The 20762-nt window shown below is 33.6% G+C and overlaps 1 protein-coding gene across 1 annotated transcript in view; it reads left to right on the top strand.

Annotated features, from left to right (window-relative positions):
• TENM1 (teneurin transmembrane protein 1) overlaps positions 1–20762 on the top strand; it is a 523494-nt gene that overhangs the window by 60958 nt on the left and 441774 nt on the right. The window contains exons 2-3 of the mRNA XM_045538891.1: positions 6376–6636; positions 8296–8352. Of these exons, the coding sequence (XP_045394847.1) occupies positions 6376–6636; positions 8296–8352 (318 nt within the window). The remainder of the gene's footprint in view (positions 1–6375; positions 6637–8295; positions 8353–20762) is intronic.

The raw sequence follows: 20762 nt of genomic DNA, 5'->3' as shown, positions 1-20762 counted from the left end.
CTTAGTTATTTTATTTAAGTCCTCTGATAACCATAGGCCCCAGTCTTGCATTCCATCTCTCAGTCCTGTGTCCCAGAAAAGGCTGATGAGCCCTCAGCAGAAAAATAAAAGTCGGGTTTGGGCGGTGCGCATTTATTACTTTGTTATCATCAGGGCCTTTAAAAAGACTCTCTGTGGAACTTCCCAAAGGACATGACATGGTCCTGTTAATTCGCTCTGCTCACTGCCTAGCAGAGCGCTTTGCATGTAATAAAGCTTTTTTCACGAAGAGAGGAGGATATTAAATGGGACTAAGATGAAGAAAAATCAGAGAAGACTATTTTGTTTTGTTTTCTTGACTTGAAATTGAGTGGGTGTTCAGTGAAGCTGTGTTTAAGTAAACTTACATGAACTGATTTGTTTGACAATTTGATATCATTTTCTTTTCAAAGCCCCCAAACTGAGAAATACAAAATGGTACCCAGTAGTAAAAATTCTTTGTCTCTTATTTGGTGTTACTCACTTCTTTCTTTCGTTATATTTCCTGCTTACGACTGTAATAATCCATTGCATTTTTCCCTGGAGCCAGTAATGAATTATTAGTGGGTCAATAATATTTTTTAATTGTGTGAATTTTAGTAATTATGCCCTAGAGTCTGTTTGCAATAGCCATGTTTGTAAACTGATAATTTTATGTTTGATGAGTAACCAGTTACTCAGTTATAGTTTTACATTTTACATTTAAGGTACTTTATCTATTAACATCAATAATCTTGCAATTCACAGTGCATACCTAGGCTGTATTAATACTTTAATATAGCAAGGCTTGTAATCATGAACAGCATCTTATTTAACTAACGTGTGATTATCCTTCACAACAGAAGTATGAATAGCACCTTGATTCACAAGACCACTCTTTTGCCATTTGAAAATATTGACCACTCCACATTTTGCCATGGAAGGTTCAGATTATAATTATAGAATTTTAGAACAAGGCAGTTACTTAGAGATTTATTTCTAGTTGAACTCATATGTTTTACAAATGTGTAAACTGAGGCCCCAAGATGTTAAGTGACTTATCCAAAAATCACATGGCTAATTAATAACATCTTCTTGTGCATAGAATTCACAAGGGTTGTTATGAGTCACAGTAATTAAAGTTAATAATTTTATCCCCTACCCCTCCTTTATGTTGAAAATGGACTACACTCTTTAAAAGTTGTATCCCAAATTTCCCAGGTCATGGCTAAAGTTAATCACACGTCTTGACTTCCAATTATTTATTTGGAGCATGATGTTTTAGAGCACCCTTTTAAGAGGAAGCATGGATGGGTAGAATTTAAAGAAAAATAAAGTCTTGAGCTTATCAGGAACACAGAAATGGCATTTCTTGATAAACACTGATATAGCTATTATTTTCCCTTTCAGGTTTGGATAAGTAGTGTCCCCAGGCTGAACACCTAAAGATCAATCCCTAGATTCAGAGAGAAAGTACAGCAGTTCACTTTATTTAGCACTTCATAGCATTTTCAAAAAATCTTAATTGATTAATATTAATAGATGCTAAAGGTGATCCTATGTGCCAGAATCACTCAGCTTAGTCTCATGATCCCCAAGTATATATAAGATGTTTCCTTAGCTGCTGAAATCTTAGCAGTGATCAGTTTCATCTTTAGTTCTCCCCGCCCCATATTTGGCTTTCAACTGTATGTCCCTAGGACAAAAGTGCTCCCTAGGAGATCACTGAGAAATCATGCATCAGTTAGTCTTGATGGCCTCTTGGCTTAGATATAAGCAAGATAACATTTTGACTCTATTTTCATTCATGTTATGTGTACTTTATTCCACCAGGGTGAAAAGAGCAGAACCTCCTTCTAGCTCTGAGACCCTTGGATCCACCTATGAAAATTGACTGATTCTAAGTCTCCTCATTATTTTAGTATCTAGTGGTGTACCATTCACTAAAAAAACTTTATAGAGGTATAATTGAAGTACAATAAACAACACATACTTCAAATGTATCATGGTAAACTTTGGTATGTATATACCTATGAAATTATCACTACAATCAAGATAACAGACATTTAGACCACCCCCAAAGTTTCCTTGTGTTACTTTGTTATCCATCTCTCTCTCCAACCTCTTCCCCAGACAACCACTTATCTGCTTTCTGTCACTAAAGATTAGTTTGCATTTTCTAGAATTTTATAAAAATGGAAGCATACAGTATGTAGCCTTTTTGTCTACTTTTTTTAGTCAGCATAGTCGTTTTGAAGTCCATCATGTTGTTATGCATCAATAGTTCATTCCTTTTTAGGACTGAGTAATATTCCATTGTGTGGTTTACCTTTTCACCTATTCATAGACATTTAGGCCTTTCTACTTTTTAGCTGTTAGTTACTGCTATAAAAAACTCGTACAGAGGCCAGGTGCAGTGGCTCACGCCTGTAATCTTAGCACTCTGGGAGGCCAAGGTGGGAGGATCTCTTGAGCTCAGGAGTTCAAGACCAGCCTGAGCAAGAGTGAGACCCCATCTCTACTAAAAACAGAAAAATTAACCAGGCATCATTGTGGCCCATGCCTCTAGTCTGAGCTACTCAGGAAGCTGAACCAGGAGGATCCCCTGAGCCCAGGAGTTTGAGGTTGCAGTGAGCTATGATGATAGCACTGCACCACTGCACTCTACCCAGGGCAACAGAATGAGACTCTGTGTCAAAAAACAAAACAAAACAAAAAACTTTTACAGGCTTTTTGTATAGACAGAAATTTTCATTTTGGGGGGATAAATGTCCAAGTGTGCAATTGCTCTCCTGGTAAGTATAGTTTTACCTTTTAGGAAACTGTTTTCCAAAGTGGTTGTACCATTTTGCTTTCTCACACCAGTATATAAGAATTGTAGTTTTCCCCATCCTTGTCATCATAATACTTGATATGGTTAGAATTTCATTTTAGCCATTCTAGTAGGTGTGTAGTGGTATCTCATTGGGGTTTTAGTTTTCATTTTCCTGGTAACAATGATGCTCAGCATCTTTTCATTTGCTTATTAGCTATTCCTACATCTTTCTTGTTATGTGTCTCTCTAAACCTTTTGCCCATTTAAAAAATTGGATTTCAACTCTATTAATCTTCTCAGAGTTTTTCTCTTGCAAGGCTACAAAATATATTTCCCTTAGAATAAAAATTAAATACATGTTTATAAGATTGCAAGTACATCATTCACTTGGCCACATCTATAACTGTTTATTCTTGAAATGTGGTTTCTTATGGCACCAGTACTTAATATTTCTCTCATGACTAGTTTTTTTTTGTAAGAATAGGTCTATAATAAATCCAGTTGAACTTTATCTTCTCTAGGGAATATGTAGTATTTTAGGTAATAAGGTGATATGTGCAAGGCTAGAAAACAACCACTTAAGGTGAATTGTAAGTGCTTTATAGATAATGCATCCTATGGGAATTTTGAGCACCACCAACACTTTTGTGTATTTAAGGAAATATTTTACAATGGTAGCACTGATTTCAAGAAAGGGAAGTGAGACAGTTCAATGAACATCACTTACTATAAATAAGTGAATCTTTCCTTTCTTTTCTTTTTCTTTTTTAAAAATTTCTTCTTTTTTCTCTTTCTCTCTCTGTCTCCTTCTTTCTTTTGTGTTTTACCACTTTAAAAAAAGAGCAAGTGATAGCTTACTTGGATTGTTAGTTTTTAAATTATAGATTGACAAGGAAGTGTACTTTTACTGTATGTAATTAGAGAAGTTTTGATTTAGTCTTTGTATTCAAATCAAGGTATAGTTTCAATAGAAAATAAATTGTTCATCCTATGCAATTTTTGATCATATTGTACAACGTTTCCTTAGAAGGGAACAAATCCATGTTCAAATTTCCTTTTGGATGGGAAAAAATCTCTTTAATAAAAATAGAATCTGCTTATATCTGTCAGTGCTCTCTTTTTTTAAAAAAAAAAAAACCTATTTAGTGTTTTATTAATCTAGGATGACAAATTGGTCATGTATTTATTTTTATTTGCTTATTTTCGAATGAATGTCATGACTCAGATGCTTACATTAATTAAAATCTTTGGAAAACTATATTTCATGTGCCATTGTATAACTAAATGCAAGTCTGTGCTTTGGGAAGTAAATTTTCTAATTAGTGCCCTGAATCCCTGGAAAATAAATGGAGGCACTTCACAGCAATTCAGAGCAGAAGATTTCTTTATTGTGTCTTTAAATAGAATTAGAGCTGGTACAGCAAAATATGTGGTAATGCCATGATAAGATTGTACCCTCACTACTCCCCTTTTCCTGGCTCCCATTGACTTCAGAGAAATCTCTAGGGCAGTAGTTTTCAAAGTGTGGTCCCTGGACCAGAAGCATGGGCCTCACCAGGGAATTTGTTTGGAATGCCCTACTGGCTCTACACCACACTTTCTGAAACAGAAACTGAAACTAGAGGGTATTATAGGTGGGAGTAGGGTGCAGCAATCTATGTTTTGACAAGCCTTCTAGTCGATTCTGAAGTAGACAAGTTTGAGAACCCCTGGTCTAGGGGAATGAAGGAAGTTGTGAATGCCGGCCTATATAAAATTCATTTCTTACAGCTTAAAGCTGACAGGTTCATTACCAGGTTGCTGTAGCAACAACTGCACAGTAGGATTGGATAATGAAACATTGTGAAATTAAGAGGCATGAATATTAGCCTATCCCAAAATTCTAGATCACTAAGATTTATATTGGGCAAAATGGATATTTACTTTTACCCTTATGGCAAGGAGAAGTATGGTTTGATAAACTTTTATATTTGATAAATGCAAACCATGTCTGTTTTTTAAACATCACTACTTTGGTATTTAGACAAGTTTTTGTAAAAAAACAGAATTACTCTTAAAGACATTCATCACAAGAGTCATAAAGTAACATACTCAGCAGTGATTTATAACTCTGAATAAGTTCACTTTAATTGAATTTTCCTAATACATTTTAGTAGCTTTATTTGCCTACAATATCTATTTCACAAAGCACAGTGCTAGGCATCTAATGGCTATTAAATAAGCATTAAGACTTGATTTGTTAAACTTTTATTTGGCAATTATATGTCACAAAAATAGTTATTTTTAAAAATATATTCACATTCTGCAGTCTTTAGTATATTGTCTAAGATCCAGGACTTTCTGTATTCAAAGAATTAAATTCATGTCAGGGTTTGCATTTTATCGATAATGTGCTAGGGATTAGATGCACTCAGTTAAGCTTCTTCCTGGCCAAACGACATACCCTGTCTCTGATGTCAGTCTGAGAAAATCCTATATAGTGTACTACATCTCCAGATTACCTTATCTAAGTATTACATGGACATTTCAGGTGATATGTCTTGGCATGTGGTCATTTTTCATTAACTTATTAGGGATTGTTAAAACATCTTTTCCCTTTTTTGACACCTTACCATAATAGAATCTAAAACTGACTGTAAGACTGAATGCCTGATATTCATGTAGTAAGTTGATGGGACTTCATTGGTGTCTAGCAGAAACCATGCCCAGATGGGTGTTATAAGAAAAAGGACTCTGTTGCTATCTGATGTGTGCTATAGACAAATAATATCTATTGTCTAAAGTTTATTTTCCTCAACTGTAAAAAGAGGGGATTTGTTACATCATCTTTAAGAGTCTAAACATTTTATGATTCTAAGATCTGGGGGGAAAGGAGGGTAAAATCCAAACCATGAAGTATGCCAAGATATGATATATGACTGAATATTTTTATATATTAATTGAAAGAATGAATTAAATAGAATAATTAGCATAAAGTAGACCTTAAACTCCTTTGGAAACAATGAAAAATAATGATATTCAGTACTCATAATTTTAGAGTTTAAATTAATGTGTTTTAGGAAAATACTTTGGAAAAGTGTATTTGAGCTAAATGTTATTTTTCTCAGTTTTCACATTGAATTATTTATTCTCAACTCCAGTGTGTATGAAATACTTAGAAAAGCAAATAATTTTAATATTTAAGCATAGGTATGCTCCACAGATCATATATATTCTACCTAGAAGAGAAATGTCTTTTAAAGGACAGCTCTCTACACTTTACACTCCTCTGCACTCACTTATTTCATTACATTTTGTGCAACCTAAAATTGTAGCTATAAAGCTATTTTGGGCATGCTTTTTCCAGAACCTTGTAAGAATCAACAGGAGCATAATTTTAAGCTACAGAAGTGCAAAATAAGCACAGAAGCCTAGCTCCCATAAATAAAAGGCCAGAATTCTAACTTTGCAAAAACACATAATTACTAGCAATGGGGGAGGGGGAGATGAGGGCAAAAAGTAAAATTTTATCGAGTATTTCTTCACATTTCTAAACTTTGTCTCTGAACTTTTTTCCTTCTCAGAGATGGAATTCTGTGAAACTTCTCATACTCTGTGCTCTGGCTACCAAACAGAAATGCACAGTGTTTCTCGGCATGGCTACCAGCTAGAGATGGGATCTGATGTGGACACAGAGACAGAGGGTGCTGCCTCACCGGACCACGCACTAAGAATGTGGATAAGGGGAATGAAATCGGAGCATAGTTCCTGTTTGTCCAGCCGGGCCAACTCTGCATTGTCCTTGACTGACACTGACCATGAAAGGAAATCTGATGGGGAAAATGGTAATAAAACTACCTATACTGTTTAAGTAAAACACAAAGAGAAAGCAGTTTTAGCCTTTCCTTTGTTTTCCTTCCTTATATCTGCTCTTTCATTTAATATGCAGATTGGAAATACAAGTTAGCAGGGACTCATGGACAAGGCATGTACCTAAGTGTCTGGCAAATAGACATTTATTTACAATGATAGGCAAAATGCTTTCTATTTTTGGTGAACCCCCAAGGGAAATAATCTCATGTAATCAGCAATATTGTGCATATCTTTTTTATGACTCACCTTTTATTTTTATCTTTATTTTCCAGTGCAATATTAGTGGGATTTATTATAGAAAGTATTCATTTCATGTAATTTGGCTTTATGTTAATATATGAACAATGAGATGAACGATTGTATAGCAAGCGTACTTTGTATGTGCTTTCTATTTTGATTCAGATTAACCTGTTGAATGTACAGACAGACTCAAATTAACCATGTTGTACTGAAAAGATTTAAAAACAGAAAGTGAATTAACATCAGGCATTTGCTAGATAATAAGTACTAACAGCAGTATCATTATATTGTAATTATATATTATTTTGTTATAATTTTTTAGAAAAGGAAAAGTTTTGATTTTTTGATTTCTTGGAAAAGGATTAGTTTATTTTATTTCTGCTCTTCTGTCCCTACCCAAGAACAAAATCCTTTCATGAAAAGCACATTAATGCTGATTAAACACATTAATCTAGTCTCCTTATCATTGTGTTTGTCTGAATTTTATAGGTCCCCATCACCATGACCACAAGGCTTAGTCTATTAGCAGTGGCTAATTTGCATTTTCTCAAGTGACAGAGAGGTAGCCAACTACCCTGTACCTGTAGTTTTTTTTCTATTCTGTCCTCTTCTATCTCTTTCAGTTCAAAAGGGATGTTGGACACAAGGACATAACCAGGAAGGAGTGGTTGCCCACTAGTTAGAATATCATTTCCTAAATAATAACACTTCCATAACACTTGCAATATCACCAGGTATCCTTGGGGTCTTGATTTTTCTTAGATTATTTTCATATATGTATGTATGTATTGCTGACTTTGGCCTAAAGTGTAGGAGGTAAAGTATGGTAATGAGAAAAGAACATATTTGGTATATGTATGCATATTCATGTAAGTGAAAGAGCATTAGGATAGAAGTTAGGAGACCTTGGACTGGTCACTACAGTTTACTGAGCTTCAACTATCAATCAGGAAAAACAATGACCAAAATTATACTAAATGGAATGGTAGGTGATCACCTGTATTGCCAAGACATCTTATTCTACCTCTCCTCACTTCTGACATAGAAACTTATAGCAAATTTACTGGGTTGAAACATTAATATAAAATACAGACATTTTCCCACCAGGCTCTACCATTTTTCAGTAGAGGTAACAAGTGCCTCCATATGAGGTTTCTTTGGGAGTGATGGAAATATTCTAGAATTAGATAGTGGTGATGGTTGTGCCACTGTAAAACTACTAAAAACCACTGAGTCATATGCTTTAAAAGGGTGAATATTATGGTCTGTGACTCATATTTCAATAAAGCTGTTATTTAAAATAAAATACTGGATGAAGGGTAATGGTTGAAATTTGAGGAATCCCAGATGACTTGGACAAGGATTAATTAGTAAAATCTTTGCTATTACAGGATTTAAATTCTCTCCTGTTTGTTGTGACATGGAGGCTCAAGCTGGGTCTACTCAAGGTAAGTGTTTTCAAATATTTGACCAGAAATTATTTTGACTTCAAACCATCCCTGACACCTATACCATAAAGTGGAACCTTACTCCTCTGACAAACAACATACGGACCTGGACAGTGGACGTGTCAGAGATTAGTTCAGTGGCTGCTTATTGGTTTGCTTTCCTCCAGAAAACTTCATGTGTGTATGTTGATGGTAGAGAGGAGGTGAAGGGGAAGCTGGGGAGAAGGATGAGACAGAATTTCAGTTAGGATGGGAAAATATTAATTTAGCATGGAGGCAGAGATTGAAATCAGGTTGGGTTGGGTTTGGCTTTCATGCCTTTCTACATATGTATGATTTTGTGCATGGCTCTAACCATTAACTCAGTTAGTTCAGATATTGTCATAACTTTCCGATGTCACCTAGCAGATGGCCTTTGTCTTTTCCTCCAGATGCTTCTGCTTGACTTTAGGATCACACTTTATTCATATCGTCAATTATGAGCAACATCTTCAAATGAAAAAAAAAATGTTCACTCTTTTCTGTAAACCTATATTTATAGTATGTCAATCTTCAGTAAGGGGGCATTGTTGTTCTTTTCCTTCTGCCTTCATTATTCTTGTTAGATTTTGCCCCTTTGCAGAGGGATATTGAAAGCAACATTTATAAATGATTTTCATGACTCAGTCTGTGCTGGGCTCTTCTCAAACACCTTATGGGAGGGTCCTCACATCTTACCACAGGATAGTGACTCAAAATTTTGAGGGGGCTGGTATATAAAGGTTTATAACAGTATCTGTAACATAAGAACAATATGCATGTTCACTATTATTATTAGATCTGCATTTCAAAATTTCTAAACACAAGTTTCATTTCTTTATCCCATTTCGTCCTCATTACCGGTAACTCTGTGAAACAGATTCTATTATTAGCCCCGTTTTACATATGAGGAAGTGCTAAAACAACAATTCAGAAACCAGCTAGCTAAATGCAATAAATTGTTTCCTAAATAGCCATTGTTTCTTCCCTTGGATCGTGTATGTATGCAAGATGTGAACTTGAACAACTTTTCTCTGCTCAGCTTAGAGTCCTGTAGGTCTTACTCTGACTCCTACTACTACAATGAGAAGAATATAATTTGGGGTCTTACTTTTGAGCTATGGTAAGATTTCACCAATGTGGATTCCACAGATTTTAATTGATGACAGCCAAGCCTGGCCTGCCTTCAGTATTTCCATAGATTCTTGCAGAAGAGGTTTGAGTTGAGATGAGCGTGTAAATGGCTTTTCCAAAACCATATTAATTTGAGGAAACAAGTTATTTTCAATGAATTGAACTTGGTGTTTGTGTGCAAATGTTGCTATTTATTTCCCCTTGATCTCATCCATTCATGAAAGCATGCCTAGCAGGGCATCTATTTCATTGATTTGAGTTTGCATATATTACATTTGAAAAGAGTAAAACTGCTTAAATATTTTTGATTTATTTATTTCACTACCTCAGACTCCACACCACCCCATCTCTATACCTCAATTAATATTAATGACATTTTGTTTTCTTTCTGTCTTCTTATACTTTCTGGTTTTTAGATTATTGATGAGGAAATGGGCATATTATCATGAACCAGCTTAGGATGATTTAAGCCTCATGGTGTGAATGTGAGGTAAAAGTGAAATAGGGGAAATTGTTAATTTGCGTGAGTTGTCTAACTAAGAAAGATTCTGAGAAGTGGTATCAAAGATGCTTACAATTCTATCCATCCTAGGAGAATATGAGTTAGGTTTTCTACTTACATTTCCAAAATCATGTCTACAAGGACTTATTTCTTTCATTTCATTAATTAGCCAAGCCTTTCAGAATATTTATTTTTTTTCACATTTCATCAACTCTATTTGGTTGCCCTTAATTTAATTTGTCTATGACATTTTATAACCCATAAAGAATTATAATAAATAACCCTTAATTTCAGTACTGAGACACATGGACTGAAAGACCTGAAGTACAGGGAAGGGAGACAATGATGTAATAGAAGGAGATGTGGATGTCTAGGCTTTCACAGGGGTGTCAGAACACTAATGCATTGTGTTTCCATTCCCTCAAATTGTCCTAAGTAAACTCTTTGTCTCATCTATTGATGCTTAATTGTCTCTTGGGAAAAATGCAGAGTCACTCAGCTTCATCCGGGGACCTGTGAGCAGTCGACACTGGGGTGATACTTTGATATCAGCCCTCATGCTTTATTCATTCCCCCCTTTCCCATTCCCATTTCACCTTACTAACAACATCACTACTCTTGATAGGCTAATGCTAGAGTTGTATATTTTCTGTCCTCACAATGGTTGTTAATAAGCGCTAGATTGGAAGCTACTAGAAGACAGGGCCTGGTTTATTCACTGTTGTAGCTTTAATACTTAGCAGTGGTGATCCATGTGTAACACTGTTTTAACTGCACATATAGTAATAACATTTATCGGGTGCCAGGCAGATGGGAGGGGAGGGGGGGTGGGTGTATACACACATAATGAATGCCATACACACTGTCTGGGGGATGGACATGCTTGAAGCTCTGACTCGGGTGGGGCAAAGGCAATATATGTAACCTAAACATTTGTACCCCTGTAATATGCTGAAATAAAAAAGAAAAAAAAAATTAGCAGTGGGACCTAGAATATAGCAGGCAGTAAATAAATGGCAAATGTGTATTGCTCTGAGGAAAAAAAAATAAACTGAGAGATAATATATATTTTGTGGATCTTCTCTGATCTTGTGTGACTCTTATGAAGACAGAAATGCTACAGTGGATCAGACTTCTGGTCATCTAGCCTCTGGTAGGTGATCCAGTCTCTACCTCTGATAGGTGACCCAGTGGAATTTCTTAGAAGAGTTTGACAGTCCTACTTGAGGATAAACCTCAGTGATTAAGGTATCCCTCAAATAATTATTACATTCGACTAAACATTTGGGCTACTGGGAAAAACTATAACAGCAGCTAAATTTGAATAATCAATTTCCAAGTATGTTTTCCACATACAGCCTGAATAGAACAATTAGGTTATAAAACATGAAAGTGAAATTATTTATCCAGAAGCTAAATAAATGGAGAGAAATAGGTAGAGAAAAAGCATTTGTAACCTGTAACTAATGAAGTATAAATCCCCCCAAAATTATTTATAGTTGTAGTCTTGATGATAGTGATATTTATGTTCAAGCAATATTTATTGAGAACCTTCTCTTTGCCAAGCTCTGTATTGAAGACTAAGGATATATTAAAGATAAATAATATGCAATCCCCAAGCTCAAGGAATTTGCAGTCTAGTGGGGGAGATTGATGCCCTGTTAGTTAGGATTCGTCATTACAGGTAACAGAAACCAACTTGAGCTAGCTTAAACAAAAAACAATGCAGTGACATCATCATAGCTCACTGTAGCCTCGAACATCTGAGCTCAAGTAATCCTACTGCCTCGGTTTTCCGAGTATCTGGGACTACAGGCATGCATCACCATGCCTGGCTTTCTGGTTTTTTTTTTTTTTTGGTTGTTGTTGTTTTGTTTTGTTTTGTAGAGATGGGGGTCTCGCTCCAGGCTGATCTCCAACTCCTGGGCCCAAGCAAGCCTCCCATCTTGGCCTCCCAAAGTGCTTGGATTACAGGCATGAGCCACCACACCCGACCAACAACTTATTAAAAGGACATAAAAATGCTTCATGGGACTCAGGGCATGAATGTGGTTAGACCACAAGAAGGGACTAAATCAGAAGAATTACCAGGACTTTGCCTTTTGCTTCTGAACCCATTTTCTTCAGCACTGTCTCTGCAGATTGACTTTCTCTAAATCTCTATCCTCAAGACAAGCATAAAACCCCATGCCCCATAAAACTCCAGTTTGTATTTTTTCTGTTCAGGAAAGAAGCTAAGATTAACTGAATGTTTTTAGTGAAATTTCTAAATTCCAAGGAGACAGAATCATTTTCCCAACTACCACTTGTCCCATCAGCTACAACCAGAGGGTAAGGTCAGTAATATAAATGTTGCTTTCTGGGAGCCCACGCATTTGATTTTTTAAACAGTTCCTGATTAAGGGCAGTCAGTGTCATGTGGGCACATATACCTGAAGAGGTCTACTAAAGAAGATAAAAAGTTAATTTTAATACACTTCAGTTAGTACCATGATAAAATCTGTGCAGTTTTCTCTGAGAGCACAAGGGATATAAAGCCATTTATTAAAGTAAAAATGGTTATATTAATGAAATCTAAATAAACAATGTTCTCTGGACAATAAGTGGTTAAAAACAGCTATGGTATAAAGTAGATCTAGATTTGTCCCCTAGTTCTGCCACTTATCTGCTGTGTACTTTTGGACAGGTAACTAAAGCTCTTCAAGCCTTAGTTTCCTCATATGTCAAATGGAAACATTACCTGTTTCAAAGTTTTGGGAAATATCTTATTGAGGATTAAATGGCACATCACAGTGTATCTGTTATAATTAAATTTTTGGCACATCACAGTGTATCTGTTATAATTAAATGCTCAATAAATGTCAATTGTGGTTGTCATGTATCACTATTCATTTATTATGCACAGATTAGGGGATAGGTACTATCAGATGAGGTCTGTTCTGTCTAATACTAGACAGAGATGCATTTTGGCTTCTAAAGTATCTGGTACCCAGGAAACTCTCTAGCGTAACAGAGTCCAGCCTACTTTCTGCTCATTTCAAACTAGGTAAAAATCCTTGCACTTGTCTTATCTTAAATAATACAACATTGTAATAGCCAAGAACCTTGTTCTGCTAAACGTAGAAGACTGTGAAAGGAAATTCACTGAGGCACTTCAGACCTGGCTGAGGGTTAACTTGTGCTATTTTATCTCTCATTGTTATTGGAGTAGCCCTTTAAGGTACAGCTGGGATTTCAATTACTACCCAGAAGCCCTGTTGATTTCCATGATTGTTGGGCAGCTGAGCTCCCTATGTGTTGCTCAGGAACTTTACAGGTAAGAGAATATCTGACACAATCCCATAACAACCAAGAAATCCATTAGTACTTCTCCCTATTGATTTTGTACTGCATACTACAGAACTCTGGTAATGTAACAAGTGCTACCAATAAACACCATACTATCATAGCCATGTATATGCTATCTTCAGACCCTGAACTGCTTTAAGGGAATAGCTGGAGTTATGAAAAAATGTCTAGCCTAAAACCTGGGTTTCTTGAATGATATGTAATAGTTATACCCAAATGTAGAGTTATTCTTTCTGATATTTGACCATGTGGGGCCATTCATGTACATTTAATGGAGGGAATTTGTTTGTTTGTTTTACATTTCTTTCCTTTGCTTTTTCATCTTCCCCTGGTAGTGTAAGTTATACAGGACTCTTCCATTGCAGTGATAACAGTTCCTCAGGAACCATCTGAATGTCAAAGGAAGTGTGTGAAACAATGCAATGACTTGCTAATGGTTTCAGTAGGAGCCCTGCCATATAACGGACATCCTAATGGCTCTGTTGGACCCATTAGCCACGTATGAGACAGTGCACTTGCCTTTGTAACAGCTCCTTTGGAGATGTTACACCATCAGAGGAAGTGTGTAAGTCATTGGAATTACTGTGTGTGGGTGAGACACTTCTGTGGTGACTGCAATACTCTTACAATTAAAATACATTGTGATGATATTGAACTTTAAGCCATTATCAAGGTAGATATAACAAAATCATATTTTGTTTTCCAGTAGGTAATTTTTACTAGTACTTTTTAGAATTAAAGCAATATCAGCCAATAGTTTGAAAAGTAAAATAGTCAAAATAGGTTTAAAGTAAAAAAGTGAAATACCCTCTTTCATTTTCATCCTTCAGGTGTCACTCGTGAGAGATAGTATTAATAGTATATTTCTATTTTACAAATGTATCATTTCTAAAATTGTCTGACGCATCACATACAGTAGAAAATTTAATAACCTTTTCTTCCAGTTCATATTATATCTCAGACATATTCTCATATTTGTAGTATAGGTCTGTCTCATTCTTTTTAGTGGCTGTATCATATTATTTATGTATATACCATTTTTTATGTGGCCAGTCCCCTGTTGATGAACATCTAGGTTGCCAATCCTTCATTATTAAAAACAGTGCTCTATTTAATATCCTTGTACACATCTTTTGCACACCTCTTAGATAATTTCTTAGAAGTAGAAATGATGGGCCAAGGATATTTGCATTTAATGATTTTTATAGATATTACCAAATTTCCCCCTTAAAAAAGAACTACCAGTTTATCTACCTACTAATGCTATGTGAAGAGTGCCTTTTTTCCCATATCCTTATCAACACTGGAAATGATGAAAAAGATTTCCAATCTGCTAGATGAAATATGGTATCTCTTCTTGCTAGTATCTTGTATTATTTATGAGTGAGCTTGGGCATCTTTTTATATGTTAATGGACCATTTGCGTCTATTCTTCTCTGAATTTCCTGTTGACATCCTTTTCCACTTCTCTATTTGAATTTTTATATTTTCTTATGAATTCTCAAGAATATTTCATATATTAAAGGTAACAAAAAACCTTCGCCACATACTATGCTTTTTTCCTAGTTTGTCATTTGCCTTTTGAAATAGGTTGATAACAGGTGTGTGTGTGTGTGCATGTGTGTGTTAAGTAGAGCTTAACATTTTTAAGTGGTCAAATCCAACCATTTGTACGTGATGGTTTATAGATCTCTCTCTCTCCTCTCTCTCTCTCCCCCCCGATATATATATATATATATATATATATATATATATATATATATATATATATGTGTGTGTGTGTGTATGTGTGTGTGTAGTTATGTATATGTAGACACACATACATATTTAAATATAAAATATATATCTTTGCTAGCAGTATTATCATCTCCCCAATTTGAAAAGTAAAATGCTTAACAGTTTATTTTATTTTTAAATAGAATATAAATATCTACACAGAAATAATAAATGTAAATGTATGGTATGCATACATATAGTATATATCATGGATATATTTACATAAAAACAGACTTGAATATAGAAGTTAAATACAGTATAAATGATATAGATATTAAAATAAATTAGTATTATATAGTTTATTCTTTGGAATTCATCTTAATAAATTAATCACTTCTTTAATGCATTAGTGTGAAAGAAGCCAAATGAGTTAATGTGTTTAGAGAGATAACAAAGATAACTTATCAACAGATTTTTTTTTTAAAAAGCATAGAAAATATAGGAAAAATATGGCTGAGCCTATATTCGCTTGAAATAAAGTGACAGCACTATCATCTGAATTTGAAAATGATGTTTCAATTGCTATAATTAGGACATATGCATTTGGGTTTTTATTTTCTGGGTTTGAGAATTGTTGCATATTAAGCCATTCATGTTTCTTCACATTGTCCATCTTTTAAGTTTTGATAAAATAAAATAGGACTATCAAGGAAAGGGGAGAAATTCATGAGATTGCTGGCTAGAGTTAAATTTTTTTGTGTATGTGTGAAGTAGAATGCAAAATCGTCTACAATTTGAATACATGCAGTTGAATTGTTATTTTTTCATATATCCTAGTTGATCAATTTTTAGAATAATAACTGCAAAGAAAAGTGAAATCATACTGGCTATTTAAGAAGCAATTTGACTATCCTTTTAGTGTTTTTTGTTATAAAAGTAATACTTTTTAATAAAAATATTATAAAAGAAAATTGAGAAATTACTGAAAAGTAGGAAAAAAGCCCTAAAGTTCCCCCCAAAATAAAATATCAGTCACATTTCTCATGAAATAGCATCTTTTCTTTTTTTCCATGCATCATGTTGCCTTATAAGTATCCATGCAACCTGATATTTTACTTAAAACATACGTAATTTCCATGATATCAAATCATGATGTTATTTTGAATATATTAATTAGGTAGATAAAACATCATTTAATTAACTATCCCCTATTTTGGGATGTCAACATTCCTAGTATTTCACTCTTATAAAAATGCTACAGTACACATATTTATTATCAAATCTTTGGTCTGTTTCTGATTTATTCCTTACAACATATTTCTACAAATAAAATTACTGAATTCAAGGCTATTATCATTGAGGCTCTAGATACATATTATCAAATTATATTCAAATTTATACTCCCCCATTAGCAAAGCATGAGAGTGGCCATTTCATTTTCCCTCACTGGTACTAGATGATTGACTTGAAAATATTTGAGGCTAATTTGCAATGTAGAAAACATAACTATAGTCATGCACCCTATAATGGTGTTTTGGTCAGTGATGGACCACATATATGATGGTGGTCCAATAAGATTATAATATCATATTTTCACTGTACCTTTTCTATATTTAGATATCTTTAAATACACAAATACTTACCATTGTGTTACAATTGCCTACAGTATTCAGTACAGTAACAAGCTGTACAGGATTGCAGCCTAGGAGCAATAGACTGTACCATATAGCCTAGATGTGTAGTAGGCTGTACCACCTAGGTTTGTGTAAGTATACTCTGTGATGTTTGCACAGTGATGAAAATGCCTAACAATTCATTTCTCATAACTTATCCCCATTGTTAAGCAATATGTGACTACATATTGTTTAAAATTGCCTGTCATTTATTGATCCTGGAATTGAACATTTTCATTTCTTTAGTTTCTGATGAATTTTTCTTTCATTTTTGATTGAACTGGACTTATTTTTTAAACTATATATCATAAAAATCCTAGTACTAATGAATAAATTTAAGAGCCAATTCTTGCAGGCAGGGGCAATAAAATAGATAACACTATCAAGGAAAGGGGAGAAAATAAGAAATGAGCATGTCAAAATAAAGATACAGAAGAAATTGAATGATTTATAAGAGACTAATTTGAGCACCTTTTCTAAGATATAGTTGAAAATCTAATTGGAATGGATGATTTCATAGAAAAAATATAAATGACCAAAACTGGTCTCATGAGAGAGAAACTTTTCTCAGAAGAGAGAGAAACTGCATAATTTATATAATAGAAATAAAATTGCAAAAGAACTACCCAAACCAAAAAAAGTAGCATAATTAGAGAATTTCACAGGCAAAATCTTCCAAACCTTTAAAGAACACATTATTTCAATGCTACCTAAATGGTTTCAGAGCATAATGGATAAAAACTTACCAATCTTTTAAGAAAAATTTAGAATTGAGAAAAACTGAGATCTAAAACTGAAAAAGAAAGAATAAAATAAACCTACATACCAATTTTATTTGTGAATACTGATGCAAAATTCTTAAATAAAATACTAGCAAACAAGGTCCAGCAATATATTCAAAGGATAATACACTCCAAGTAAATGTAGTTCATACTGGAAATGCAAGGATGGTTCAATATTAGGAATTCTGTTACTCTGATTTATCATATGAGATGAGTAGATCAATGTAGATAAACTATGTGAAAAACTGCAAAGATGCTAAAAAGGCATTTGATTAAAAAAATTTTATTTAACTAACATATAGTATTTACTTTCTGCCAAACATTGTTCTAAGCATTTTACAAATATTGAGTTTAATTCTCAAAACCACTCTATAACTTAGGTACAAATAATATTCCCATTTACAATGAGTAAACTGAGGCACAATAAGGATAAGTAAAGTCATTTAGCTAGTAAGTGGCAAAGCCAGGATTCAAATCCAGGCAGTATGATTCTAAACCTTTGCATTTACCCATTATATTATACTGTCACTCATCAATTTTTGATAGAGATCCTTAATATATGTATTGAGATATAAATATTAATCATATTTATATCTTTATATACTATATATGATTACTTAGAATAGATCATGTAAAGTCACAACATTCAGTTTTATTCTAAGTGAGAAAGCACTAGAAAGATTTCTATTAGAGTTAAGAAGAAAACAAGGATACCCACTATCATCAACTACTTTAAACTTATTATGGAGGTAGCCATGGTTATCATTAGAAAAGAGGCAAAAATAAGAGGAATAAAATTCAAAACAATGAGGTAGAATTAGTATTTTCAGGATATATAATTATATATCTAGAAAGTCTGAAAAGACCAATCAAGAAACTAATACAAGCAATAAAAGAATTTAGTAAGCTAGTTGGGTACAAAATTAGCACACCAAATTAAAAGTTCTCTTTCCTACAAACTACAATCAATTAGAAAATATATTTGAATAAATGATTACTTTACAATAACAAAAACAACAATCAAAATACTTAAGAATAAATTAGCAAAAAGTACTACACACATTGTATTGCTATTGAGGAACATATGAAAGAGCATAAATAAATAGAACAAACTTGTTCTTGGGTAAGTCTCAGAATCATAAAGTTATCCCTAAATTTATCTATAATTTAATAGATACTTCAATAAAATTTAATAGATAATTCAATAAAAAACAATATCAATTGGCCTTGTCAAAACCCTGACATATGGCTCTAATATTCAACTGGAGAAAAAAACATGTAAGAATACTTTGAAAATATATGGAAAAAATGTAATGTAGTAATGGTAAGTTTGCCAGATATTAAGATATATTTAAGTTAATTGTAAATAAACTACTGTGCTGCTAGTATATAAGTAAACAAAGGATTAGAATGGAAGAGTAGAAATAGATTGAAATACATATAGGAGTACAATATATGATAAAGATGGCATTTGAGATTAACATGGAAAACATGAAGTGTTTACAAAGGTATTGAGACAATTGAGTAGCCATCTAGAATGCAATAAAGTTTGCTCTCTTCCTACTGCACTCCCTACACCAGAATAAATTTTAGATGACTCAAAATTTAAATGTGAAAATAAGTACTAGAAGGCAATATGAAAGAATTTTTGCCAACCTTAGAGTAGGAAAAGCTTTTCTAGATATAACACAAAAAACTAAAAGTCATAAACAAAAATGTTATCAAATTTGACTACATGAAATTATATACATATATACACATATATGTATGTATATAAAAATATGTGTAGCATACAGAGACAAAGAGAGTACTTATAATTAATAGGAAAAAATCCCAATAACAAAATAGAGAAAAATATATATATACCATTGAAAAGAAAATAAGCATGGTTCTTGAATATATGGAAAAAAAGTTTAACCTCACTCCTAAGAAAAATGCCTATTAAAAGTATAAGTTATCATTTATCACCTATAATATTGGCAATAATAAAAATTAGATCTATTCTTTTGGCAAATGTGTACAAAACATTGGTTATAGGAATATAAATAGACTGAGTCTCTATGAAAGGAAATTTGACAATATCTAGCAAAAAATATGTCTGCTGTGACCCAGAAATTTTACTTCTTGAAATTTTTACCTACACATATTGAATAAGCATGCAGTGAAATGTATGAGGGTGTTCACTGTAGCATTGTTTGATATATCAAAAAATTGGGAATATCAATCAAAATGTTTATCAATAGGAAAGCACTTTAATAGTTTATGGTATGGTCATGCAGTGGAATACTCTACAGCCTTAAAAAGAGTGAGGCATACATGGTAGGTGGAGAAGTAGGATGGCTCAGGGATGCACAGGAGTTTCAACTCCATTGACACTCTATTTGTGCATATATTTATTTATAATATTTTATTTCTTAAGCTAGGTGGTATGGTACATGGGTTATTATAATATTGCTTTTATACCCTTTTATGGTCATCTGAAATAGTTTTTAATAAATTTAACACAAACAAAATGAGGAACTCTGTATGTATTGAAGTGAAATGATCTTCATGATACATCATCATGAACAAGAGTCACAGGGTTTGAATCATTGTGTGTAGCAGTGGATTTTTTTTTGTATGTGACCCAGTGTAAAAAGTACATTTTACATTGTAACCCAGTTCACCAATAAATCTATAAATAAAAACTGGAAACAAAAATTTCATAAGGCAGTGCCTACCCTTACTAAGAAACAGCACACTCTGACATTTTCTCTTCTATTCCATTCCATTTCATGTCTTTGCAGTGAATTCATTTCATAACCCACTAATAGGTCACAACCTGCACTTTGAAAACACTGATGCCCAGTATACTACACTTTATGTGTGACTTTTAGTGGGGCTAAGTATATGCATGCTTGTATATGCATAGAATTTCTTTGAAAGTATTCACAATAAATGAATAATTTTTGATTGCATTTATGGAGAAGAACTAGGTGACTATGGAACAGGGGTTTGAGGAAGATTTTTTCCTGTGTGCTCTTTTGTCCCTTTTGAACTTTCTATCATGTGCTATTAAATTTTTCAATTTAACATAAATTTTAAAATAAATAAAATGAAAATGATGTCACAGAAGAATGAATCCAACTCACTTGCTTTTGGACCACTTTTTAAAATAGCCAATACTCGCTGCTTACAGGGCTCTTACTAATGTTATAAAATAAATTGAAATAAAAATCTTCCCTGAAAAAAAATAAG

Source organism: Lemur catta, chromosome X, assembly GCF_020740605.2.
Source record: "Lemur catta isolate mLemCat1 chromosome X, mLemCat1.pri, whole genome shotgun sequence".
NCBI lineage: Eukaryota > Metazoa > Chordata > Mammalia > Primates > Lemuridae > Lemur > Lemur catta.
Note: the sequence above shows the minus strand (reverse complement) of the source record. Positions and strands in the feature narration are given on the sequence as shown.